General features: G+C 45.1%; 1 protein-coding gene across 5 annotated transcripts; it reads left to right on the top strand.

Annotated features, from left to right (window-relative positions):
• On the top strand, window positions 1–27,243 carry LOC112246336 (baculoviral IAP repeat-containing protein 2-like). Of its 5 annotated transcripts, none has more exons than XM_042311351.1 (17): window positions 4–234; window positions 593–697; window positions 1,603–2,385; window positions 5,578–5,650; window positions 6,498–6,663; window positions 8,004–8,113; window positions 10,677–10,851; window positions 14,010–14,271; window positions 16,221–16,320; window positions 17,115–17,193; window positions 17,889–17,937; window positions 18,693–18,805; window positions 20,529–20,658; window positions 22,888–22,986; window positions 23,470–23,622; window positions 25,377–25,418; window positions 26,972–27,243. In XM_042311351.1, exons 3-17 carry the CDS (start codon window positions 2,292–2,294, stop codon window positions 27,163–27,165), a joined length of 1,839 nt encoding a protein of 612 aa, XP_042167285.1. In that variant the 5' UTR covers window positions 4–234; window positions 593–697; window positions 1,603–2,291; the 3' UTR covers window positions 27,166–27,243. The 5 variants fall into 5 exon arrangements, with proteins under 5 accessions (XP_042167284.1, XP_042167285.1, XP_042167286.1 ...); XM_042311348.1 differs by having other exon boundaries at window positions 6–234; window positions 5,536–5,650; XM_042311349.1 differs by having other exon boundaries at window positions 6–234; window positions 593–744; window positions 5,536–5,650.
• The last annotated feature ends 579 nt before the right edge of the window (window positions 27,244–27,822 follow it).

Genomic DNA, 27,822 nt, shown 5'->3' with positions numbered 1-27,822 from the left:
AGTTTCATGCGTTAACGTTGCAGCTGTTACACTATAACACATTCACACCATATTTGACTAAACCACCCACAAGGTACGGCGCAGATAATACTGGTAATTCCCCTGGTGTGTAGGCGAGTCGAGGCATAAGCATAGATATAAGGTTCCACGTGTGGTCTGTAGCTTTCTGGTTAGGCTGTTGTTAGTTTAGTTCTACTTCCTCCCTGTGATCTGCCTGAAAACTGTTGGACAAAAGTAAGTTAACCATTTTATTACTCTGTTGTCATGTTCATATTCACACCATAAAATTACCGATCATGTGATCTAAATGAAAACCGACTGGGTCCATTCACGGACAAGCATACATTTCCTATAATGGATGTTGTATCCTCGCCTACTGTACATTTTAAACAACTTGGTGTGTACAACTTATTGAAAATGAAAATGTTGTTTGATCTTGTAATTAATTATGGTCAAAAACATGTGATATTATTATACAAGGAAATATTACATTTGTTATGTTATTTTGTTTTGCTATGAAATGGCCTGTCATTATAGATGGAATTATCATGATAACTAATGCTTCATCACATTGATGTTTCTTTCTACATAGAGGACTATAGACAGTGGAATTTCTAAACTACTTGGTTTCTTCTCGGGTGGAAAAACAACAACGTCGTGGTCACATTTACCGGAACGGAAGTGACGACTGACTGAGGTATTTGTACAGACTCGCCTTTGATCCGAGATATTTCTTTCTGGAGGGTGAGTCACTGGTCTAATGCCAGGAGGACAGGGACTTAACAGACCTATTTAACCAGGGTTCCCCTTCTGCTGACTGTAATATTGACATATTATCCCCTGTAACCACGTAGCTAGTTAGTTAGCAGTTATGGATAACAACAATGTTCTGACGCCATTTCGCTACACAGACAACACCCGCTAACGTTAGCTAGCTCGTTTAAAAAAAAAGTTTCACCATCTCAGACAATTTGATACATGTTTGTGCACCACGTTTAAAATGTGAAATCACAGCAGATCCTAAAAAGTTGCACTGGAGGGGAAATTAACTCTGGAGGGGAAATTAAGCAATATGACTTCGTGCTCCATACAATGCAATTTTAACCTACCTAGCTGACTACCACTGTAGCAAGTCAGCTTGCTGTATTTCAACATATTTTAAAATATACGCGGTGTGTGCGTGTAGGCAACATTTTAAACCTGGTCTGAGGGAAACACTACATAAATGGTATGATAAAATCGTCACTGTGTAGCTTATATGTGTCCTTTGTCTATTCATTTCCTCCCAATTCAAAAGCAGGAAGTGCTGAACCCTCCACACCAGCTGTTGTCTGAATATGTTTAACCACGTAGCTATGTAATGCATTCATTACAGGGAAAATCAACCAGTAGGACACATTGTATTAATGCGATGTTCCTCTGTCTCTCCCCTACAAGCCGCTACAGCTGCTGTTGTCTAAATATGTAATTAGCTGTATGTAATTTAGCTGTAATTTGGACCCAGGAAGAGTAGACGCTGCCTCTGCACCAGCTAATTGTTGATCCTAATAAATACTACTACTATAACATTCTACTAATGTGATATTTCTGTCTCCCCTACAGGTGTTATCAACATTTCTGCAGTAAAGGAGGACAACTTTTACTCTCCCATTAAACCTTCCTCTCAGACAGATTTTTGTCTGGTTAATCTCTGCTGCCATGGAGATGTAAATAACCCCAGGAGGGTTGTTCCATTCAGGGGGAGAGGGTTGACCAGCCATACCCAGGGCTGTGTGTGTGTGTGTGTGTTCTGTCCATATTCACCAAGTGGACAGAGTGGTGTGGCCTAGTCTGGTGGTTACAGACAGGCAGCCAGACACTTCTCTGTGGCTCAGACATGACTGACTACTTACTTTTTTATAAAATAATCTGCTAAATGGCATATCATATATTATTATAAGGTGTTCTGGCATATTGTGATATACTATTATGACACAAGGTTGGCGGTTTCTCTTCTGTAGGTTGTTAGTCAGATCAGTTCCGAAACCTTCAGTTTTATTTCCAGGCTGATGGTGTGAGATGACAGGAAACGCATACTGTTTCCATCAATCACGTGTGTTTTTGTGTGTGTGTGTGTTCCCCCTGCCCTGGGTTACTCATCCCTCTCTCCCTGAGGAGAATGGCCCTTCCTTTTCTCTAATTCTACAAACTCTTCATCAAAAAACTCCCATCTAGAAGCTAAATCTAGACTCTAATAGCTGTATATCTAGATTCTAGGCTGTCTATATCTAGACTGTCTACCCTGTTTGCAAATGGACACCCTAGTCCATCTCCAGAAGAGCCCGTTCCTCATTGGTCTGTGTCGAAACGGAGCCCCAGTTAACCTGCAGTATGACAACTCCTCAGGTAGGCCTCACACAAACACAGACACGTTAGACACACATTGCAGTATGACAACTCCTCAGGTAGGCCTCACACAAACACGTTAGACACACATTGCAGTATGACAACTACTCAGGTAGGCCTCACACAGACACGTTAGACACACATTGCAGTATGACAACTCCTCAGGTAGGCCTCACACAAACACAGACACGTTAGACACACATTGCAGTATGACAACTACTCAGGTAGGCCTCACACAGACACGTTAGACACACATTGCAGTATGACAACTACTCAGGTAGGCCTCACACAAACACGTTAGACACACATTGCAGTATGACAAGTACTCAGGCTTTACTTGGCTTATCGCGCTCTAGCGACTCCTTGTGGCGGACCGGGCGCCTGCAGGCTGACCTCGGTCGTCAGGTAGGCCGTCATTGTAAATAAGAATTTGTTCTTAACTGACTTGCCTATTTTAAATAAAGTAAAATACAAATTGTCTGGCTGGATTAACGTTGGCAGGCGCCTCATTCTTTTGAAGCAGACAGCAGTTGCTGCTATCATCCATGGACATTAGAAACATGGAAATATCTGCATGACGCATGCATGGGAGGAGTGAAAGAAACATATATTTGTTCTCATCACCGTATGACTCTGTCAAAAGACTGCTATTGTGAACCACTAATCTAATTTTGGCTTGGGGAATTCCTGTGGATGGGATGGGAACTGTTAGTCTTGTTCGTCACCTTTGTTTTCTCTGTCTAGGTGTACCTGTTTTGTGTACTGTACCTTTTTCTTAAAAATAATACAAACAAATATTTGAAGACAACAACAAAAAAGACCTGGGTCGCAAAAAATGACAAAGTATGCTAGTTGAACATCTCATTCCAAGGTCATGGACATTAATATGGAGTTGGTCCCCCTTTGCTGCTATAACAGCCTCCACTCTTCAGGGAGGCTTTCCACTAGATGTTGGAACATTGCTGAGGGGACCTGCTTCCATTCAGCCACAAGAGCGTTAGTGAGGTCGGAAACTGATGTTGGGCGATTAGGACCGGCTCGCAGTCGGCATTTCAATTAATCCCAAAGGTGTTCGATGGGGTTGAGGTCAGGGCTCTGTGCAGGCCAATCAAGTTCTTCCACACCGATCTCCGATCTTCACAACCCATTTCTGTATGGACCTCGCTTTGTGCACGGGAGCATTGTCATGCCGAAACAGGAAACTGTTGCCACAAAGTTGTAAGCACAAAACCGTCTAGAATGTCATTGTATGCTGTAGCGTTAAGATTTCCCTTCACTGGAACCAAGAGGTCTAGCCTGAACCATGAAAAACAGCCCCAGACCATTATTCCTCCTCCACCAAACTTTACAATTGGCACTATACATCGGGTCAGGTAGCGTTCCCTTGGCATCCACCAAACCCAGACTCTTCCGCTGGACAACCAGATCGTGAAGCGAGATTCATCACTCCAGAGAATGCATTTCAACTGCTCCAGAGTCCAATGGCGGCGAGCTTTACCCCACTCCACCCGATGCTTGGCATTTCGTGTGGTGATCTTAGGCTTCTATTCGGCTGTTCGACCATGGAAACCCATTTTCGTGAAGCTCCCGACGAACAGTTCTTGTGCTGACGTTGCTTTCAGAGACAGTTTGGAACTAAGTAGTGAGTGTTGCAACTGTGGACAGACTATTTTTACACGCTTCAGCACTCGGTGTTCCCGTTCTGTGAGCTTGTCTGGCCTACCATTTCGCTGTTAAGCCTTTGTTGTTCCTAGACATTTCCACTTCACAATAACAGCACATACAGTTGACTGGGGCAGCTCTAGCAGGGCATAAATTTGATGAACCTACTTGTTGAAAAGGTGGCATCCTATGATGGTGCCACGTTAAAAGTCACTGAGCTCTTCCATAAGTCCATTCTCCTGCCAATGTTTGTCTATGGAGATTGCATGGCACTGTGCTCGATTTTTCTACACCTGTCAGCAACGGGTGTGGCTGAAATAACTGAATCCACTAATGGGGTGTCCACAGTTTTTGTTTTTGTCAGCTTTTTCCACATTTTGTTGTGTTACAGCCTTATTCTAAAATGTATTACATTGATTAAGGGGGAATCAATCAGCACACAATACCTCATAATAACAAAGCAAAAACAAGTTTTTAGAAATGTTTGCAAATTGCAAAAAAATAAATAAGCTGAACACAGTTCCATAAGTATTCAGACCCTTTACTCAGTATTTTGAAGCACCTTTGGCAGCGATTACAGCCTTGATTCTTCTTGGGTATAACTCTACAAGCTTGGCACACCTGTATTTGGAGAGTTTCTCCCATTCTTCCCTGCAGATCCCCTCAAGCTCTGTCAGGTTGGATGGGGAGTGTTCTTTTCAGGTCCCAGAGATGTTAGATCGGGTCCAAGTCCGGGCTCTGGTTCGGCTTATCAAGGACATTGAGAATTTTCCCGAAGCCACTCCTGTGTTGTCAGGCAGTGTGCTTAGGGTCTTTGTCCTGTTGGAAGATGAACCTTCACCCCAGTCTGATGTCCTGAGCTCTCTTCCCCTCAAGGATCTCTCTGTACTTTGCTCTGTTCGTCTGTCCCTCGATCATGACTCGTCTCCAAGTCACTGAAAACCATCCCCACAGTATGATGCTGCCACCACCATGCTTCACCGTAGGGAATGGTGTCAGGTTTCCTCCAGATGTGACGCTTGGCATTCAGGCCAAACCATTCGATATTGGTTTCATCAGATTGAATCTTGTTTCTCGTGGTCTGAGAGTACACACTGTACACACACACACTCACCTTACAGACACGCTGTACACACACACACACTCACCTTACAGACACGCTGTACACACACACACACTCACCTTACAGACACGCTGTACACACACACACACTCACCTTACAGACACGCTGTACACACACACACTCACCTTACAGACACGCTGTACACACACACACTCACCTTACAGACACGCTGTACACACACACACTCACCTTACAGACACGCTGTACACACACACACTCACCTTACAGACACGCTGTACACACACACACTCACCTTACAGACACGCTGTACACACACACACTCACCTTACAGACACGCTGTACACACACACACTCACCTTACAGACACGCACCTTATAAAGTTGTGATTATTATTTTCTCCTCAGAACTGTTCCGTATCTCGACCTTTGCCCTCTTCCCGACTGCAGCGGTAACAGAGCGCACCCTGGCCAGGGCAGGATGGTTCTACACTGGTGTTGGAGACAGGGTGCAGTGTTTCAGGTGGGTGATGGTTCTATACTGGGGTTGGAGACAGGGTGCAGTGTTTCAGGTGGGTGATGGTTCTATACTGGGGTTGGAGACAGGGTGCAGTGTTTCAGGTGGGTGATGGTTCTATACTGGGGTTGGAGACAGGGTGCAGTGTTTCAGGTGGGTGATGGTTCTATACTGGGGTTGGAGACAGGGTGCAGTGTTTCAGGTGGGTGATGGTTCTATACTGGGGTTGGAGACAGGGTGCAGTGTTTCAGGTGGGTGATGGTTCTATACTGGGGTTGGAGACAGGGTGCAGTGTTTCAGGTGGGTGATGGTTCTATACTGGGGTTGGAGACAGGGTGCAGTGTTTCAGGTGGGTGATGGTTCTATACTGGTGTTGGAGACAGGGTGCAGTGTTTCAGGTGGGTGATGGTTCTATACTGGGGTTGGAGACAGGGTGCAGTGTTTCAGGTGGGTGATGGTTCTATACTGGGGTTGGAGACAGGGTGCAGTGTTTCAGGTGGGTGATGGTTCTATACTGGGGTTGGAGACAGGGTGCAGTGTTTCAGGTGGGTGATGGTTCTGATGACTGGGGTTGGAGACAGGGTGCAGTGTTTCAGGTGGGTGATGGTTTTACTGGGGTTGAGATGGGGTGCAGTGTTTCTAATTGATATGTTGCTGCTCCAGGTGTAACGTGACATCTAATTGATATGTTGCTGCTCCAGGTGTAACGTGACATCTAATTGATATGTTGCTGCTCCAGGTGTAACGTGACATCTAATTGATATGTTGCTGCTCCAGGTGTAATGTGACATCTAATTGATATGTTGCTGCTCCAGGTGTAACGTGACATCTAATTGATATGTTGCTGCTCCAGGTGTAACGTGACGGCGGAGGGATGGCAGACAGGTGACTGTCCTACCGAGAGACACAGACAGCTGTCTCCTTCTTGCACCTTCATCCAGAGTCTACCCTCTACTGCCAACCTCCTCTCCTCTTCTCACAGCGCCTTCTCTCCACTATGCAACGCACACGTCATACCGGTGAGATCCTTGTGGTGATGATGGGGGTGATGGTGGTGGTGGTTATAATGATCGTTGTGGTGATGATGATGGTGGGGGTTATAATGATAGTTGTGGTGGTGGGGGTTATAAAGATGGTGGTGGGGGTTATAAAGATAGTGGTGGTGGTGGGGGGTTATAAAGATAGTGGTGGTGGTGGGGGTTATAAAGATAGTGGTGGTGGGGGTTATAAAGATAGTGGTGGTGGTGGGGGTTATAAAGATAGTGGTGGTGGTGGGGGTTATAAAGATAGTGGTGGTGGTGGGGGTTATAAAGATAGTTGTGGTGGTGGGGGGTTATAAAGATAGTGGTGGTGGTGGGGGTTATAAAGATAGTGGTGGTGGTGGGGGTTATAAAGATAGTTGTGGTGGTGGTGGGGGTTATAAAGATAGTTGTGGTGGTGGTGGGGGTTATAAAGATAGTGGTGGTGGTGGGGGTTATAAAGATAGTGTGGTGGTGGGGTGGTGGTGGGGGGTTATAAAGATAGTTGTGGTGGTGGTGGGGGTTATAAAGATAGTTGTGGTGGTGGTGGTGGGGGTTATAAAGATAGTTGTGGTGGTGGTGGGGGTTATAAAGATAGTTGTGGTGGTGGGGGGTTATAAAGATAGTTGTGGTGGTGGTGGGGGTTATAAAGATAGTTGTGGTGGTGGTGGGGGTTATAAAGATAGTTGTGGTGGTGGTGGGGGTTATAATGATAGTTGTGGTGGTGGTGGGGGTTATAATGATAGTTGTGGTGGTGGGGGTTATAATGATAGTTGTGGTGGTGGGGGTTATAATGATAGTTGTGGTGGTGGGGGTTATAATGATAGTTGTGGTGGTGGGGGTTATAATGATAGTTGTGGTGGTGGGGGTTATAATGATAGTTGTGGTGGTGGGGGTTATAATGATAGTTGTGGTGGGGGTTATAATGATAGTTGGGGGGGGGGGGTTATAAAGATAGTTGTGGTGGGGTGGGGGTTATAAAGATAGTTGTGGTGGTTATAATGATAGTTGTGGTGGTTATAATGATAGTTGTGGTGGTGGGGTTATAATGATAGTTGATGGTGGGGGTTATAATTAGTTGTGGTGGTGGGGGTTATAATGATAGTTGTGGGGGTTATGGTTATAATGATAGTTGTGGGGTTATAATGATAGTGGTGGGGGTTATGGTTATAATGATAGTTGTGGTGGTGGGGGTTATAATGATAGTTGTGGTGGGGGTTATAAAGATAGTTGTGGTGGTGGGGGTTATAATGATAGTTGTGGTGATGGGGGTTATAATGATAGTTGTGGTGGTGATGATGGTGGTGGTGATGTCTAATAACGTGTGTTATCTCTCCCAGGTGTCAGGACCTGGCCCAGCCCCCCTCCCCGTCTCTGACCCGGTGTCCTGTGAACATCCCAGTGTCCCACCCCCCTCTGGCCCACTGAGCTCCCGAGAAGTAGAGGACATGTAAGGCTCTTATTGGCTGTTTCTACGCTCCTATTGGCTGGCTGCAAACATTTATTTAAGCATTTTTTTACATTTATTTGTCAAATGTTCTCTGAAACCTTTCTGTAGATGTTACAAGAGAAATATTAAATAACACTACTTGAATACATGAGACTAATAACTAGGGACTTGAATACATGAGACTAATAACTAGGGACTTGAATACATGAGACTAATAACTAGGGACTTGAATACATGAGACTAATAACTAGGGACTTGAATACATGAGACTAATAACTAGGGACTTGAATACATGAGACTAATAACTAGGGACTTGAATACATGAGACTAATAACTGGGGACTTGAATACATGAGACTAATAACTAGGGACTTGAATACATGAGACTAATAACTGGGGACTTGAATACATGAGACTAATAACTAGGGACTTGAATACATGAGACTAATAACTAGGGACTTGAATACATGAGACTAATAACTAGGGACTTGAATACATGAGACTAATAACTAGGGATGCGACAAATTGACAATTTTTCATAACTTTTAAGCCAAAACAAATATTTAAACGATAAGCAAAAAAGTGTAAAATGACACGTGCATTAGCAATGCAGATTATGGTCGTACCGCTGCTATTGCGCAATGAAGTTCTGTGTAGCACATTCATGGTTCTAGACTGGTAGGCTGTATTTGTGGTTCTAGGCTGGTAGGCTGTATTCATATATCTAGACTGGTAGGATGTATTCATGGTTCTAGACTGGTAGGCTGTATTCATGGTTCTAGACATGTAGGATGTATTCATGGTTCTAGACTGGTAGGTGGTATTAATGGATCTAGACTGGTAGGCTGTATTCGTGGTTCTAGACTGGTAGGCTGTATTCGTGGTTCTAGACTGGTAGGCTGTATTCGTGGTTCTAGACTGGTAGGCTGTATTCGTGGTTCTAGACTGGTAGGCTGTATTTGTGGTTCTAGACTGGTAGGCTGTATTCGTGGTTCTAGACTGGTAGGCTGTAGTACTGAGATGCAGGTCCTTAGACCACTGCACCACTCGGGAGCCCCGGGTGATGTAGTAACCAAAAAAAGTGTTAAACAAATCAAAATATATTTGAGGTTCTTCAAAGTAGCCAACCTTTGTTGCCTTGATGACAGCTTTGCACACTCTTGGCATTCTCTCAACCAGCTTCATGAGGTAGTCACCTGGAATGCATTTCAATTAACAGGTGTGCCTTGTTAAATGTTCATGTTTGGAATTTCTTTCCTTCTTAACACGTTTGAGCCAAACAGTGGTGCTGTGATAAGGTAAGGGGGTTATACAGAAAGACCAAGTTCATATTATGGCAAGAACAGCTCAAATAAGCAAAGAGAAACGACAGTCCATCATTACTTTCAGACATGAAGGTCAGTCAATCTGGAAAATTTCAAGAATTTGAAAATTATATGAACTCTTAACTCAATAAAATCTTTGAAATTGTTTCATGTTGAATTTATTCTGGTTGAGTATTTTTAACATACATACAGAACTGAAAATGAACCTAACTTTAACATCTGAAAAATATATATTTTAAATGTAATTTTGCTAACTGGGTAAGGGTTCAGATTTTTGGGAACAAACAGTTCCTTTTCAGTGTATCAGTCATCGCAAATTTGGATTAAAATGGCATGTGTTGGGTGTTCTGAATTAATGCATCTTAAGGTAAGGGCTGGAATTTGGTCTTGATGCTCGAACTGCAACGTGTTGATCGAGATAATTACACTGCAATGCATAGTCGATGCACTAATTGCATGTGCATTGGCAGGGTTTAGATTCAACATAGCGAACTGTGTTGTGAGAGGCTGGTCTTGGTTGAGGAAATGTAGGTTAGCTAGCAGTGTTTGTGCAGAAACTGACTTCTGACTGCACACGTACCTAATCTTGCCTGTTTGACTGTATCATGGTGGAGTAACTAACTAGATGAGCGTTGTATGTATTAGAAATTAGCAGCGTGGCGGTTTCCAAAAGTTTGTTGTTGACAATTAACTTTACTTAGCTAGCTAGCTAGCTATGCTTTATGGAAGAATGTACTGTAGCTTAGGTAGGATATATTGTCAACATTGAGTTGTGGTTGTCTGAAAAAAGTGGCAAGTGTAATGGTCACTTTCAGGACTCTGTAGTCTCGTTGTTATCCTAGATATTGAGCTACGTTTTTGCAAGAAATTGTATTTTTTTCCCAAATGCTAACGACCAGGAACTCTGGTATGTGGTTCTCGGTAATGGCCGGATGGCTCATGACGAGGCAGGGAGTGAGTTGTGTATCTCCAATCAAGTTGACTTACAAAGTTTCCTTGACATTGGTGTCATTTTGGCTTAGATGGAAGGGAGATTTGAAATTAACTTTGAGCATCAATCAATCCCTACTATTGAAATCTAGACTTGCGCTTCGCCTTCAGCAACCTACTAAGAAGTTGAATATTTAAAGTGGGGCCCCGTTTTAATAATAATGTAAAAGGAGGACCACTGTGTAATGTGTTGTTTTACAGGGTCAGCCATAGTTGTACGGCCCACTATATCTGATGATGTGTCTGTAGGTCCCACCAGAGACCCCCTACCTGTCACAACCCCAGTATGAGGAGAGAGCAGGACCGTCTGGACTCCTTCCACTCCTGGATCCTATCCATCATCACCCCCTCTGAGCTGGCGAAGGCTGGCTTCTATTACCTGGGACAGGGAGACCGCGTGGCCTGCTTCACCTGTGGAGGACAGGTACTATTCTACTGCTACATTTTACATGTTAGTCTTTTAGCAGTTCCACTTAAAGTAGTAATTATATAAACTCAGCAAAAAAAAGAAACGTCCTATCGTTGTCAACTGCGTTTACTTTCAGCAAACTCAACATTATATATATATATTATATATTATATATTATGTCAATATGTGTATGAACATAAGATTCAATGACTGAGACATAAACTGAACAAGTTCCATAGGCATGTCACTAACGGAAATGGAATAATGTGTCCCTGAACAAAGGGTTGGTCAAAATTGGAGGTCGACCGATTAATCGGCATTGGCTGATTAATTAGGGCCGATTTCACGGTTTCATAACAATCGGTAATTGTTATGATTACATTATAATCCACGAGGAAACTGCGTTACGGCAGGCTGACCGCCCGTTACGGCAGGCTGACCGCCCGTTACGGCAGGCTGACCGCCCGTTACGGCAGGCTGACCGCCCGTTACGGCAGGCTGACCGCCTGTTACGCGAGTGCAGCTTCAAAATGACCTTGTGGGTGCAATGAGCCACTAGCTAGCATTAAACTTATAAAGAACAATCAATCTTCACATTATCACTAGTTAACTACACATGGTTGATGATATTACTAGGTTAACTAGCTTGTCCTGCGTTGCATATAATCAATGCGGTGCCTGTTAATTTATCATCGAATCCAAGCCTATTCCTACCATTCCATAAAATGGAGCTCTATAGGAGAAAGCCCTGCCTCCAGCTGTTTGTGTAGAAATTCTAGGAACAGTAAGGAGGCCTTTGTCTTGTGACCGTAGCGTACGTGTAGGTAGGTACGGCAGGACCAAATCGGTACGATAGATAGGAGCAAGCCCGTAGGTTAGCAGTAAAACCTTGAAATCAGCCCTTGCCTTAACAGGAAGCCAGTGTAGGGAGGCTAGCACTGGAGTAATATGATCAAGCTGTTTGGTTCTAGTCAGGATTCTAGCAGCCGTGTTTAGCACTAAATGCAGTTTATTTAGTGCTTTATCCAGGTAGCCGGAAAGTAGAGCATTGCAGTAGTCTAATCTAGACGTGACAAAAGCACGGATACATTTTTCTGCTTCATTTTTATATTGGTGTACTTTTTTTTTGTTCAATGTTACGAAGATGGAAAAAAGCTGTCCTTGAAACAGTCTTGATATGGTCGTCAAAAGAGAGATCAGGGTCCAGAGTAACGCCGATGTCCTTCAGTTTTATTTGAGACGACTGTACAACCATCCAGAATAATTGTCAGATCCAACAGAAGATCTCTTTGTTTCTATGTACCTAGAACAAGCATCTCTGTTTTTATGTACCTAGAACAAGCATCTCTGTTTTGTCCGAGTTTAAAAGTAGAACATTTACCGCCATCCACTTCCTCATGTCTGAAACAGAGGCTTCCAGGGAGGCCATTTTGGGGATTCACCATGTTTCATTGAAATGTGTGTCGCCTGCACAGCAGTGAAAGTTGACATCACCAAGAGGTAGAATATATCGTGAAAACAATAATGGTCCTAAAACGGAGCCTTGAGGAATATCAAAACGTACCATTGATTTGTCAGAGGACAAACAGAGATGAACTGGTATGTTTCCGAAAGATAAGATCCAAACCAAGCAAGGACTTATCCGCATAGACCAATATGGGTTTCCAATCTCTCCAATGTGATGATCAATGGTGTCAAAAGTGGTACTAAGTTCTTGGTGCAAAAGTGCAGACGTAGAGCCTTGGTCTGACACCATTAAAAGTAAATTTACCACCTTTACAAATGCGGCCTCTTGTACTATGATGGTCTAAAACCAGATTGGAGCATTTCGTATAGATTATTTGCCTTCAGGAAGGCAGTGAGTTGCTGTGTAACAGCTTTTTCAAAAACATTTTAAGGGAGATTGCATCTTTGTCATTTAAAATATATATACACAAACATACATACAGTTGAAGTCGGAAGTTTACATACACCTTAGCTAAATACTTTTAAACTCAGTTTTTCACAATTCCTGACATCTTAATCCTAGTAAAGATTCCCTGTTTTAGGTCAGTTAGGATCACCACTTTATTTTAAGAAAGTGAAATGGCAGAATAATTGTTGAGAGTGATTTATTTGAGCTTTTATTTCATTCCCAGTGGGTCAGAAGTTCACATATACACTCAATTAGTATTTGGTAGCATTGTTTAACTTGGGTCAAATGTTTCAGGTAGCCTTCCACAAGCTTCCTACAATAAGTTGGGTGAATTTTGGCCCATTCCTCCTGTAGGGGGTGGGTTCCAAAGACCCTCCCCATTATTGATTAAGGGGACCTTAAGATTCATATGTTTTTCTGCAGGCCTTATAATAAGACACTTGCTATAGGCCTTATAATAAGACACTTGCTATGTATCTGAAACCTCTGCCACTATACGTTGCACAAGCATCTATATTAGTCATTGTGGTTAAGCCCGGGCTGTTGTGAGAGTGTGATTGTAGGCTGGGTCTGAGTCAGACCGAAACTAGATAAAGAGAAGTAACAATTCTGGTTTTGACATTTTGATCTTATGACACAGTGGACAATCCTAATAAATTCACAGAAGCTACTGTACTCGTTTTCTAAATGTTCTGTTAATGTGAATTACCATATTCTAAATGGTATGTTAATGCGAATTACCATAATCTAAATGTTGTGTTAATATGAATTACCATAATGTAAATGTTGTGTTAATATGAATTACCATAATGTAAATGTTCTGTTAATATGAATTACCATATTCTAAATGTTCTGTTAATATGAATTACCATATTCTAAATGTTCTGTTAATATGAATTACCATAATGTAAATGTTCTGTTAATGTGAATTACCATAATGTAAATGTTCTGTTAATGTGAATTACCATGTTCTAAATGTTCTGTTAATGTGAATTACCATGTTCTAAATGTTCTGTTAATTACCATAATATAAATGTTCTGTTAATGTGAATTACCATAATATAAATGTTCTGTTAATATGAATTACCATAATGTAAATGTGATTTCTGTCATTCTGATCACCGTGGGTGACTCACCCAATGCATATGGGTCTGGTACGTTTCTCAAACGGCGGGTAGATGAAAATCTTCCTGGTCACTTTGTCCAGAGAGCGAGAGATATGATTGATTGAATCTCGTTCCTCTCTGTGTGTCTCTAGCTCAGTAACTGGGAGCCAGGAGACCGGGCCGTGTCGGAGCACCAGAGACATTACCCCAACTGTCACTTCGTCAGAGGAGACCGGGCCGACAACGTGTCCATGGCGGGCGGGGCTAGAGGTGTAGGGGTGCTCCCAGGTCTCAGCAACGTGTCTAACCCAGCCATGCAGCAGCGTGAGGAGAGGTTGCTGACCTTCGTCCACTGGCCCTTACGTATCCCTGTGCGCCCTGACCAGCTGGCCAAGGCAGGGTTCTACTACGTCGGTGAGAGAGAGACTCAGCATCTGCATTCCAATATAACATTTAGTAAACATGTAGTTTTTATTTGTTTAACAGGTAAGTCATTGGCAACAAATGCCCTGTTAGTATCCCCATAGACACTGTTCCTGTGATCGGAGGAACCTTGGAGCTCCTGCTGTTCCCCTGGGCTTTACCCAAACATTTAGCAGTACCTCCTAATCTGACCCTGTGTGTGTGTTGCAGGGCGTAATGATGTGTGTGTGTGTGTTGCAGGGCGTAATGATGTGTGTGTTGCAGGGCGTAATGATGTGTGTGTTGTGTTGATGTGTGTGGGCGTAATGATGTGTGTGTGTGTGTTGTGTGTGTGTGTTGCAGGGCGTAATGATGTGTGTGTGTGTGTGTGTGTTGCAGGGCGTAATGATGTGTGTGTGTGTGTTGCAGTGGCGTAAATGATGTGTGTGTGTGTGTTGCAGGGCGTAATGATGTGTGTGTGTGTGTGTTGCAGGGCGTAATGATGTGTGTGTGTGTGTGTTGCAGGGCGTAATGATGTGTGTGTGTGTGTGTGTTGCAGGGCGTAATGATGTGTGTGTGTGTGTGTGTTGCAGGGCGTAATGATGTTTGTGTGTGTGTGTTGCAGGGCGTAATGATGTTTGTGTGTGTGTGTGTTGCAGGGCGTAATGATGTGTGTGTGTGTGTGTTGTGTGCAGGGCGTAATGTGTGTGTGTGTGTGTGTTGCAGGGCGTAATGATGTGTGTGTGTGTGTGTGTGTGTGTGTGTGTGTGTTGCAGGGCGTAATGTGTGTGTGTGTGTGTGCAGGGTTGCAGGGCGTGTGTGTGTGTTGTGTGTGTGTGTGTTGCAGGGCGTAATGATGTGTGTGTGTGTGTGTGTGTTGCAGGGCGTAAATGTTTGTGTGTGTGTGTGTTGCAGGGCGTAATGTGTGTGTGTGTGTGTGTGTTGCAGGGCGTAATGTGTGTGTGTGTGTGTGTGTGTGTGTGTTGCAGGGCGTAATGTGTGTGTGTGTGTGTGTGTTGCAGGGCATAATGTAATGTGTGTGTGTGTGTGTGTGTTGCAGGGCGTAATGTGTGTGTGTGTGTGTGTGTGTGTTGCAGGGCGTAATGTGTGTGTGTGTGTGTGTGTGTTGCAGGGCGTAATGTGTGTGTGTGTGTGTGTGTGTGTGTGTGTGTGTGTGTGTGTGTTGCAGGGCGTGTGTGTGTGTGTGTGTGTGTGTGTGTTGCAGGGCGTAATGATGTGTGTGTGTGTGTGTGTGTGTTGCAGGGCGTAATAATGTGTGTGTGTGTGTGTGTGTTGCAGGGCGTAATGATGTGTGTGTGTGTGGCGTAATGATGTGTGTGTGTGTGCAGTGGCAGGGTAATGATGTGTGTGTGTGTGTGTTGCAGGGCGTAATGTGTGTGTGTGTTGCAGGGCGTGTGTGTGTGTGTGTGTGTGTTGCAGGGCGGGCGAATGTAATGTGTGTGTGTGTGTGTGTGTGTTGCAGGGCGTAATGATGTGTGTGTGTGTGTGTGTTGTGTGTGTGTGTGTTGCAGGGCGTAATGTGTGTGTGTGTGTGTGTTGCAGGGCGTAATGTGTGTGTGTGTGTGTGTGTGTGTGTGTGTTGCAGGGCGTAATGTGTGTGTGTGTGTGTGTGTTGCAGGGCGTAATGATGTGTGTGTGTGTGTGTTGCAGGGCGTAATGTGTGTGTGTGTGTGTGTGTTGCAGGGCGTAATGATGTGTGTGTGTGTGTGTGTTGCAGGGCGTAATGATGTGTGTGTGTGTGTTGCAGGGCGTAATGATGTGTGTGTGTGTTGCAGGGCGTAATGATGTGTGTGTGTGTGTGTGTGTGTGTGTGTGTGTGTGTTGCAGGGCGTAATGATGTGTGTGTGTGTGTGTTGCAGGGCGTGATGTGTGTGTGTGTGTGTGTTGCAGGGCGTGTGTTGCAGGGCGTAATGATGTGTGTGTGTGTGTGTGTGTTGCAGGGCGTAATGATGACGTGAAGTGTTTCTGCTGTGACGGGGGTCTGAGATGCTGGGAGTCAGGTGACGACCCCTGGGTGGAGCACGCCAAATGGTTCCCTAGGTAACCACCCCTTACAGCATTGCCAGATTACGTGTTTGTTAGTGACAAGCTGATTGAACAACTGGAAAATAGTACTGGACCGAGCCAGTAGTCAGCTCTCTGAACTGAACAACTGGAAAATAGTACTGGACCGAGCCAGTAGTCAGCTCTCTGAACTGGTCAACAAATAGTACTGGACCGAGCCAGTAGTCAGCTCTCTGAACTGGTCAACAAATAGTACTGGACCGAGCCAGTAGTCAGCTCTCTGAACTGGTCAACAAATAGTACTGGACCGAGCCAGTAGTCAGCTCTCTGAACTGGTCAACTCACTCATCACCTTCAGAATGGATTACTGCAATGTCTATATATTACGTTGACTACGGTAACCTGTCAGTATCTATTACTGTGGTAACCTGTCAGTATATTTTACTGTGACTATGGTAACCTGTCACTATATATTACTGTGACTATGGTAACCTGTCAGTATATTTTACTGTGACTATGGTAACCTGTCAGTATATATTACTGTGACTATGGTAACCTGTCAGTATATATTACTGTGACTATGGTAACCTGTCAGTATATTTTACTGTGACTATGGTAACCTGTCAGTATATTTTACTGTGACTATGGTAACCTGTCAGTATATTTTACTGTGACTATGGTAACCTGTCAGTATATGTAACTGTGACTATGGTAACCTGTCAGTATATATTACGGTGACTATGGTAACCTGTCAGTATATATTACGGTGACTATGGTAACCTGTCAGTATATGTTACTATGGTAACCCGTCAGTATATATTAACCTCTAGGTGTCAGTACCTGCTCCAGGAGAAAGGTCAGGAGTTTGTCCATCAGATCCAGGCTCGCTTCCCTCGGCTCTTTGAACAGGTAACACCTGCTTCTGTTTATACACTGTATTCACACCTAACATCAATGACCTGTCTATACGCCGTATTCACACCTAACATCAATGACCTGTCTATACGCCGTATTCACACCCTAACATCAATGACCTGTCTATACGCCGGCCGTATTCACACCCTAACATCAATGACCTGTCTATACGCCGGCCGTATTCACACCTAACATAACATCAATGACCTGTCTATACGCCGGCCGTATTCACACCCTAACATCAATGACCTGTCTATACGCCGGCCGTATTCACACCCTAACATCAATGACCTGTCTATACGCCCGGCCGTATTCACACCCTAACATCAATGACCTGTCTATACGCCGGCCGTATTCACACCCTAACATCAATGACCTGTCTAACATCAATGACCTGTCTATACGCCGTATTCACACCTAACATCAATGACCTGTACGCCGGCCGTATTCACACCTAACATCAATGACCTGTCTATACGCCGTATTCACACCCTAACATCAATGACCTGTCTATACGCCGGCCGTATTCACACCCTAACATCAATGACCTGTCTATACAATCATATATTGATTAGGTGTGTATTGATTAGGTGTCTGGTAGAACATTATGATGTGAATAAAGATCCATCTGACTGATCTGAACATCAGTCGAAACAGGAAGTTAACTCTCCTGGCTCCTCCCCCTACAGCTCCTGACCAATGGGGACAGCATCTCCAGGGAGTTTGTGGACCCACCAAGTGAGTAACAATTAAAGTATTTGGACACTTGGTGTCTTGACAATATATAACAAAAAATTCTAATAATATATTAATTTATTATTGTATTTTTTTTAAATATAGTAGCTGCTGTGTGCTTACAGCTAATTAACTGAACACCTGACTTTACCATCTTACTAATAGCAAGTTAACTAAACAGGCAGAAGAATAAACAGGTGAACAGACTAAACTCTGACAACATCCAGAGATGAAGAACACACTGTTGTAGCAACAGTTTCATTCAAATGTGTGAATCATTCTGCTCAGCGAGGAAGAATTGCGGGAATTAACCCGAGCCTCGGTTTTATCTCCTGGAGAAAGCAGGGCTTCCAGTACCTTTCATTGGGCTTGTCAGGCGTGATGATTTTAGAGCTCTTCATTATGGGGTGGTCGAGCCTCACTCTCCATAGCTGTGTTGTAACGATTGACCCACTGAAAGGGAACTACCGGTTTCCATAGCAGCAACCATAACGCTAACAGTTTCCCTCCCGCTCTCCCCTCCTCCCTCCCGCTCTCTCTCTCTCCCTTCTTCCCTCCCGCTCTCTCTCTCTCTTCCTCCCTCTCTCTCTCGCTCCCTCGCTCTCGCTCTCGCTCTCGCTCTCGCTCTCTCTCTCTCTCTCTCTCCCTTCCTCCCTCCCGCTCTCTCTCCCTCTCTTCTCTCTCTCTCTCCCTCGCTCCCGCTCTCTCTCTCTCTCTTCCTCCCCCCTCTCTCTCTCTCTCCCTCGCTCCCCCTCTAGTGGTGAACCTAGGTCCAGGTGAGGAGCGGTCAGAAGATGCAGTGATGATGAACACTCCGGTGGTTGTGTCGGCTCTAGAGATGGGATTTGAGCGAGGCCTGGTCAAGCAGACGGTACATAATCTAATTATATTCCATGACACTGAGTGACTCGATTTTTGTTTTCTTCTCCCATACACTCTCAAATTCTATGCACAAATTTGTTTACATCCCTGTTAGTGAGCATTTGTCCTTTAACAAAATAATCCATCCACCTGACAGGTGTGGCATATAAATAAAATGCCAGTTTTGTCACACAACACAATGCCACGAAGTCTCAAGTTTTGAAGGAGCGTGCAATTGGCATGCTGACTGCAGGAATGTCCATCAGAGCTGTTGCCAGAGAATTTAATGTTAATTTCTCTACCATAAGCCGCCTCCAACATCATTTTAGAGACTTTGGCAGCATGTCCAACTGACCACATAACCGCAGACCACGTGTATGGCGTCGTGTGGGCGAGCGGTTTGCTGATGTCAACGTTGTGACCAGAGTGGCCCATGGTGGGGTAATGTTATGGGCAGGCATAAGGTACAGACAACGAACACGACGGCATTTTATCGCTGGCAATTTGAATGCCGTGATGAGTGCTGTTCGTTATTCGTTACCAACAGATGCATATCTGTATTCCCAGTCATGTGAAATCCATAGATTAGGACCTATGTATTTCAATTTACTGATTTCCTCATATGAACTGTAACTCAGTAGAATCAATGAAATTGTTGCGTTTTTATATCATTGTTCAGTGTATATTTCCATTAACCTGTAGTGACACCCCATCCCGTGAACGGGACCGTTATCATCATAACGCAACAGACATAAATCTTCCTATTCATGAAAATCACAAGTGAAATATATTGGAACACAGCTTAGCCTTTTGTTAATCTCCCTGTCATCTCAGATTTTCTAAATATGCCTTACAGCCAACGCTAGACAAGCATTTGTGTAAGTTTATCATAGCCTAGCATAGCATTATGCCTTGCTAGCAGCAGGCAACCTTGTCACGGAAATCAGAAAAGCAATCAAATTAAATCGTTTACCTTTGATGAACTTCAGATGTTTTCACTCATGAGACTCCCAGGTAGACAGCCAAAGTTCATTTTTCCCAAAATATTATTTTTGTAGGCGAAATAGCTCCGTTTGTTCTTCACGTTTGGCTGAGAAATCGCCCGGAAATTGCGGTCACCACAACGCCGAAAAATATTCCAAATTAGCTCCATAATATCGACAGAAACATGGCAAACGTTGTATAGAATCCATCCTCAAGGTGTTTTTCTAATATCTATTCAATAATATATCTGTCGGGACAATTCGTTTTTCAGTAGGACCGATTTGGAGTAATGGCTACCTCTGTATTTTACGCGAGAATCTCTCTCGGAGCCACCATGTGGCCGCCTACGGCTATTCTTCAACAGAAATGTGTAAAACTACGTCACAAAGCTGTAGACACCTTGGGGAATACGTAGAAAGCGTAAGCTCGTTGATGGTACATTCACAGCCATATAGGGAGTCATTGGAACGCAGCGCTTTCAAAACCTGGGGCACTTCCGGATTGGATTTTAGGCTTTCGCCTGCAACATCAGTTCTGTTATACTCACAGACAATATCTTTACTGTTTTGGAAACGTTAGTGTTTTCTATCCAAAGCTGTCAATTATATGCATATTCTAGCATCTTTTCCTGACAAAATATCCCGTTTAAAACGGGAACGTTTTTTTTTCCAAAAATGAAAATACTGCCCCCTAACATCAAGAGGTTTTAAGCAGAGGGACTCACAGTCTTGTGTGTCTATAATCTACAGGTCCAGAGTAAGATCCTGACCATCGGAGAGAACTACAAGACGGTCCAGGAACTGGTCTCAGACCTGCTGTCTGCCGAGGACCAAAAGAGAGAGGAGGAGAAAGAGATGCTGACCGAGGAGATGGCTTCTGGTACGGCTGATGGGATGGAGGGAGGGAGGGGAGATGCTGACCGAGGAGATGGCTTGTGGTACGGCTGATGGGAGGGAGGGAGGGAGGGGAGATGCTGACCGAGGAGATGCTTCTGGTACGGCTGATGGGAGGGAGGGGGAGGGAGGGGAGATGCTGACCGAGGAGACGGCTTCTGGTACGGCGATGGGAGGGAGGGAGGATGCTGACCGAGGAGACTGCTTGTGGAAGGGAGGGAGGGGAGATGCTGACCGAGGAGATGGCTGACGGCTGATGGGAGGGAGGGAGGGGAGATGCTGACCGAGAGAGATGGCTTCTGGTACGGCTGATGGGGGAGGGAGGGAGAGATGCTGACCGAGGAGATGGCTTGTGGAACGGCTGATGGGAGGGAGGGAGGGAGGGGAGATGCTGACCGAGGAGACTGGCTGATGATGGGAGGGAGGGAGGGGAGATGCTGACCGAGGAGACGGCTTGTGGTACGGCTGATGGGAGGGAGGGAGGGAGATGCTGACTGAGGAGATGGCTTGTGGACGGCTGATGGGAGGGAGGACCGAGGAGATGCTGATGGGAGGGAGATGGCTTCTGGTACGGCTGATGGGATGGAGGGGAGATGCTGACCGAGGAGACGGCTTCTGGTACGGCTGATGGGAGGGAGGGGAGATGCTGACTGAGGAGACTGCTTCTGGTACGGCTGATGGGAGGGAGGGAGGGGAGATGCTGACCGAGGAGACGGCTTCTGGTACGGCTGATGGGAGGGAGGGGAGGATGCTGACCGAGGAGACGGCTTGTACGGCTGGGAGGGAGGGAGGATGCTGACCGAGGAGACGGCGGCTGATGGGAGGGAGGGAGGGGAGATGCTGACCGAGGAGACGGCTTGTGGGAGGGAGGGGAGATGCTGACCGGTATGGCTGATGGGAGGGAGGGAGGGGAGATGCTGACCGAGGAGACGGCTTGTGGTACGGCTGATGGGCGGGAGGGGAGATGCTGACTGAGGAGATGGCTTCTGGTACAGCAGACGTCTGTTTCTAGGGTTCAAATCAAATTGTATTTGTCATATGCTTACACAGCGGGTGGATACCAAGAGCTGAATAAATACACAACGAGTAACGATAACTTGGCTCTATATACACACGGAGTAGCAAGTCAACGTGCAGGGGTATGAGGTCATTGAGACAGTACAGTAGCGTTCAAAGTTTGGTGTCACTTAGAAGTTTCTGTTTTTGGAAGAAAAGCACACTTTTTTTGTCCATTAAAATAACATCATTCAGAAATACAGTGTAGACATTGTTAATGTTGTAAATGACTATTGTAGCTGGAAACGGCTGATTTCTAATGGAATATCTACATAGGAGTACAGAGGCCTATTATCAGCAACCATCACTCCTGTGTTTCAATGGCACGTTATGTTAGCTAATATAAAGTTTATCATTTTAAAAGGCTAATTCATCATTAGAAAACCCTTTTGCAATCATTTTAGCAAAGCTGAAAACTGTTGTGCTGATTAAAGAAGCAATAAAACTGGCCTTTAGACTAGTTGAGAATCTGGAGCATCAGCATTTGTGGGTTCGATTACAGGCTCAAAATGGCCAGAAACAAAGACCTTTCTTCTGAAACTCGTCAGTCTATTCTTGTTCTGAGAAATGAAGGCTATTCCATGCAAGAAATTGCCAAGAAACTGAAGATCTCGTACAACGCTGTGTACTACTCCCTTCACAGAACAGCGCAAACTGGCTCTAACCAGAATAGAAAGAGGAGTGGGAGGCCCCGGTGCACAACTGAGCACGAGGACAAGGTACATTAGTGTCTAGTTTGAGAATCAGACGCTTCACAAGTCCTCAACTGGCAGCTTCATTAAATAGGACCTGCAAAACTGGGTTTTCTTTGCCCATCCTAATCTTTTATTTTTATTGGCCAGTCTGAGATATGGCTTTTTCTTTACAATTCTGCCTAGAAGGTCAGCATCCCGGAGTCACCTCTTCACTGTTGACGTTGAGACTGGTGTTTTGTGGGTACTATTTAATGAAGCTGCCGGTTGAGGACTTGTGAGGTGTCTGTTTCTCAAACTAGACACTCTAATGTACTTGTCCTCTTGCTCTCCGTTTCCTGTAGTCCACGATCATCTCCTTTGTCTTGCTGACATTGAGGGAGAAGCTGTTGTCCTCTGGCTTGGCCCAGTTAATAAGCTTCCTCTCCCTCTCCCAACGCTCTCTCCCCTGTCTCTCCTCTCTCCAGATGGTAATTCGTTCTTGAAGAGACACCAGGCAGCGTTGGTCCTGCGCCTGAAGAGTGTTGAGTCTGTCCTGGAGCACCTCCGAGAGCAGAATGTCATCAGTACGTCTTCACACTACTGAAACACTACTACAGTATATTTTTTATGTTGTGAAGAGTGAGTCTGTCTTGAACCTCCTCAGGGAACAGAACATCATCAGTATGTTACTAATACATGGTATATACTCCAAGCTGCTACTACTACAATATTAATGTTTAGTCGGTCCTGGAGCGCCCATCAGTATATCTTTATATTATTACAAATATACTACTACAGTACTATATTGATGTTATGATACCTCTACAGTAGGTGAAGAGTACAGTGGTCTCCAGGGCCAGTCCTCCCAGCAGCCGACCTCTAACCCCCTGACCTCCTAGGTGGAGAGGAATACAGTGGTCTCCAGGGCCAGTCCTCCCAGCAGCTGACCTCTAACCCCCTGACCTCCTAGGTGGAGAGGAATACAGTGGTCTCCAGGGCCAGTCCTCTCAGCAGCAGACAGCCAGACTGATAGACTTGGTGCTGACCTCTGACCCCTGTCTCTTCAGGTGGAGAGGAATACAGTGGTCTCCAGGGCCAGTCCTCTCAGCAGCAGACAGCCAGACTGATAGACTTGGTCTTGACTAAAGGGAACGCAGCAGCTGAGGTCTTCAGGAACTGGATCCAGAAGAACGATGTCTACCTGCTCAGAGACCTTATGGGTAAACCTTACTTCTGACCTTTCAACTCTTACCCCTTACCCTAACCTGCTAGAGACTTCACCTTGAAAATCCCTCACTGTGGCTCGCCCTAGTCCCCTAACTCCTAGTCCCTTTACTTCCTAGCTCCCTAACTTCTAGTCCCTTTACTCCCTAGCTCTATTCTGCTCCTAATCCTCAATTTCCTCAGACCCCTAGCTCCCTAAGCCCTAGTTTCCTAACCCCTAGTCCCTTCTGCTCTCAGCTCCTTAACCCCTGGTTTTGGAATCCTCAGCTCCTTAACCCCTTGTCATGGGGTGTGCAGCTCCAGCCTTCCAGGTTTGGGAAGGATGGTGGGATGTGTTGTATTGTTCTGAGCTTGTCTGTGGGAATGATTGGTGGGTTGATCAGGGGTCAGGCACACAACTGATCTAGGTCAGCCTACTAAACCATCAGATTGACCCATCCTTGTATAGAAAGGTTATTTTACAGCTCAGGGCCATGCTGAGCCTGAGTTATAAAGTATCGTCTAGTTAGTCCCACTTCACCCAGCTCAGCTCAGTTCAGTTAGTCCCACTTCACTCAGTCCAGTTAGTCCCACTTCACCCAGTTCAGTTAGTCCCACTTCACTCAGTCCAGTTAGTCCCACTTCACTCAGTTGTCTAGTTAGTCCCACTTCACACAGTTCAGTTAGTCCCACTTCACTCAGTTGTCTAGTTAGTCCCACTTCACACAGTTCAGTTAGTCCCACTTCACACAGTTCGGTTAGTCCCACTTCACACAGTTCGGTTAGTCCCACTTCACTCAGTTCAGTTAGTCCCACTTCACTCAGTTCAGTTAGTCCCACTTCACTCAGTTCAGTTAGTCCCACTTCACTCAGTCCAGTTAGTCCCACTTCACCCAGCTCATTCCAGTTAGTCCCACTTCACTCAGTTGTCCAGTTAGTCCCACTTCACTCAGCTCAGCTCAGTTCAGTCTAGTTAGTCCCACTTCACCCAGTTCAGTTAGTCCCACTTCACTTAGTCCAGTTAGTCCCACTTCACTCAGTTGTCTAGTTAGTCCCACTTCACCCAGTTCAGTTAGTCCCACTTCACTCAGTTCAGTTAGTCGCACTTCACTCAGTTCAGTTAGTCCCACTTCACTCAGTTCAGTTAGTCCCACTTCACTCAGTCCAGTTAGTCCCACTTCACTCAGTTCAGTTAGTCCCACTTCACTCAGTCCAGTTAGTCCCACTTCACACAGTCCAGTTAGTCCCACTTCACTCAGTTCAGTTAGTCCCACTTCACTCAGTCCAGTTAGTCCCACTTCACTCAGTTCAGTTAGTCCCACTTCACTCAGTCCAGTTAGTCCCACTTCACTCAGTCCAGTTAGTCCCACTTCACTCAGTCCAGTTAATTTCAAAGTCCCATGTCCAGTTAGTTTACAGTTCAGTTGTTCTCAGTTAGTGACCCTCAGTTCAGTCCCAGGCAAGTCCCACTTCACTCAGTTCAGTCTCAGTCCCACTTCACACAGTCCAGTTAGTCCCATCACTCAGTTCAGTTAGTCCCACTTCACACAGTCCAGTTAGTCCCACTTCATCAGTTCAGTTAGTCCCACTTCACTCAGTTCAGTTAGTCCCACTTCACACAGTCCAGTTAGTCCCACTTCACTCAGTTCAGTTAGTCCCACTTCACACAGTCCAGTTAGTCCCACTTCACTCAGTTCAGTTAGTCCCACTTCACTCAGTTCAGTTTAATTTCAAACTTATGTTTAATTCTTGTTCTCAATGACCCTTTCAGCCCAGGCAAATGAAGCCTCATCACCAAGTCAAGATCTCCCAGGTATATATATATATATATATACACACACACACTTTCACACACACACTGCCTAGCTATATATACACACACACACTTTCACACACACACTGCCTGGCTATATATACACACACACTGCCTGGCTATAGACACACACACACGTTCACACACACACTGCCTGGCTATAGACACACACACACTTTCACACACACACTGCCTGGCTATAGACACACACACACACTGCCTGGCTATAGACACACACACACGTTCACACACACACTGCCTGGCTATAGACACACACACACACACACACACACTGCCTGGCTATAGACACACACACTGCCTGGCTATAGACACACACACACACACACACTGCCTGGCTATAGACACACACACACACATCTCTACATACAGGGCTTTTTTCTGCTTGTAGCTTTGGCTTAGAGACCTGCTGGCCTGTGGAAGGAGGCCTTGGAACTGGGATGGATGGGAGGGGTTTAATCTCCTGAGAGCTGCTATTGGCTGTCAGCGGTGATTGAGTGGGTGGTTCTGAGGTCTCATTACCTCGCTCTACCCTGCACTAGTAAGAGAGAGGTGTGTACGTTACCATGTGTCAGTCGGTGTTTGGTGGTGTGGATTTGTCTCTGTCCGTTTGTATGCTCATCACACGCTACATGTCAGACAGCACTGGCCCGATTTTTGATGAAACTCAGGTGAGAGATGCGTTTGCCAAAGAGATGTCATTTAGAAAATTACACTGATTTGCCAGATGGTGGCGCTATAACCATCAGTTGAAAATGCTAACTTTGAAAGGGGACGCCCCTAACCCCGTTTGATCCAAAGTCGTGAAAAGGAACACATTTTCCTCGGGTCCACCAAGAAGGATCCAACGGCATTTAGAATTTTGTGAAATAAAAATGACAACGCTACTCATCTGGCACCGAATTAATGATCTGCGGCATCTATGGACAATGGTCTCTCAACGCAATACTTTCCAGACTAGTACCTAAAACGACATGGCCTTTATTGACGTGGGCTGGCATATAAATCAGTCAACGATATTCGTATTGTAACACAATTTGGTACACATGCTGCAACCACTGTCAAGACTCAACATATGCGAGGACATCGACCACACGGTGGCGCTATAATAGCCACATGTATCTCTTATATTCAGTGTATTCAGACCCCTTGACTTTTTCCACATTTTGTTACGTTACAGCCTTATTCTAAAATGGATTAAATAGTTTTTTTTACATTCAATCTACACAAAATACCCCACAACGACGAAGCAAAAACAGGTAGGTTCACCTCTGATGGTCCCAAGGGGAGCGCTGCATCACTGACGGTCCCAAGGGGAGCAGAGCATAATCCCCAAGCTACCAAGGTAGTTAGCCAACAACAACTGTTCCCTGGGCGCCGATGACATTGATTATGGCCCCCTGCACCTCTGATTCAGGAAGACACATTTCAGTTGAACTGCTGAGGCATCCTCTTTCCCTTCCTGTTTACTGTTGTTTTTCACTTTGCATCTCTATTCTTCCCACTCCATCTCCCCTCCTCTTCCTCCCCTCCAGACCTGCCGATGGAGGAGCAGCTACGGCGCCTGCAGGAGGAGCGGACCTGTAAGGTGTGTATGGACAAGGAGGTGAACATTGTCTTCATCCCGTGTGGTCACCTGGTGGTCTGTAAGGAGTGTGCTCCCTCTCTGAGGAAATGTCCCATCTGCAGAGGACTGGTCAAGGGCACCGTCCGAACCTTCCTCTCCTAGAAGACCGAAGAGGAACCAGGCTTGATGTTAGGCGCTGGTAGATCTGTACCATTTGTGAAATAAAATAAATAAATCATTTTCTTCAACGTTTCATTCAACTCAAACTTGACATTCTCAGTCAGGACAACAGCCCACTGTAGAAACCAAACATCACAATTTCACAGAAGATTAGTCATTTATTCATCTCTACTATTTATAGTGGACAGTAACCACACCCTGTTATCAGTATTTATAGTGGACAGTAACCACACCCTGTTATATCAGTATTACTGGGATCAAAACATCACATTTCCCCTTCATCTCAGCAGGTTGTGATGTGGACCCACTAAAGTCCTCCTCGTTACATTAAATTCAGTACGCTTGTTCAAGACACAAACATTAATACCACAAAGTCACACACTGTGGAACTCCTTGAGATATTCATAAATACTGTGCCTCTGCTCTGTCACCAACAGGTCCTAATAACACCTTCCTCTTGAAGGGGAGATCATTGGGATGTTGTTCAGGCCCTTTGGGAGGAAGGGGAGATCATTGGGACGTTGTTCAGGCCCTTTGGGAGGAAGGGGAGATCATTGGGAGGAAGGGGGATCGTTGTTCAGGCCCTTTGGGAGGAAGGGGAGATCATTGGGATATTGTTCAGGCCCTTTGGGAGGAAGG

This window comes from Oncorhynchus tshawytscha, linkage group LG33 (assembly GCF_018296145.1).
Source record: "Oncorhynchus tshawytscha isolate Ot180627B linkage group LG33, Otsh_v2.0, whole genome shotgun sequence".
NCBI lineage: Eukaryota > Metazoa > Chordata > Actinopteri > Salmoniformes > Salmonidae > Oncorhynchus > Oncorhynchus tshawytscha.
Note: the sequence above shows the minus strand (reverse complement) of the source record. Positions and strands in the feature narration are given on the sequence as shown.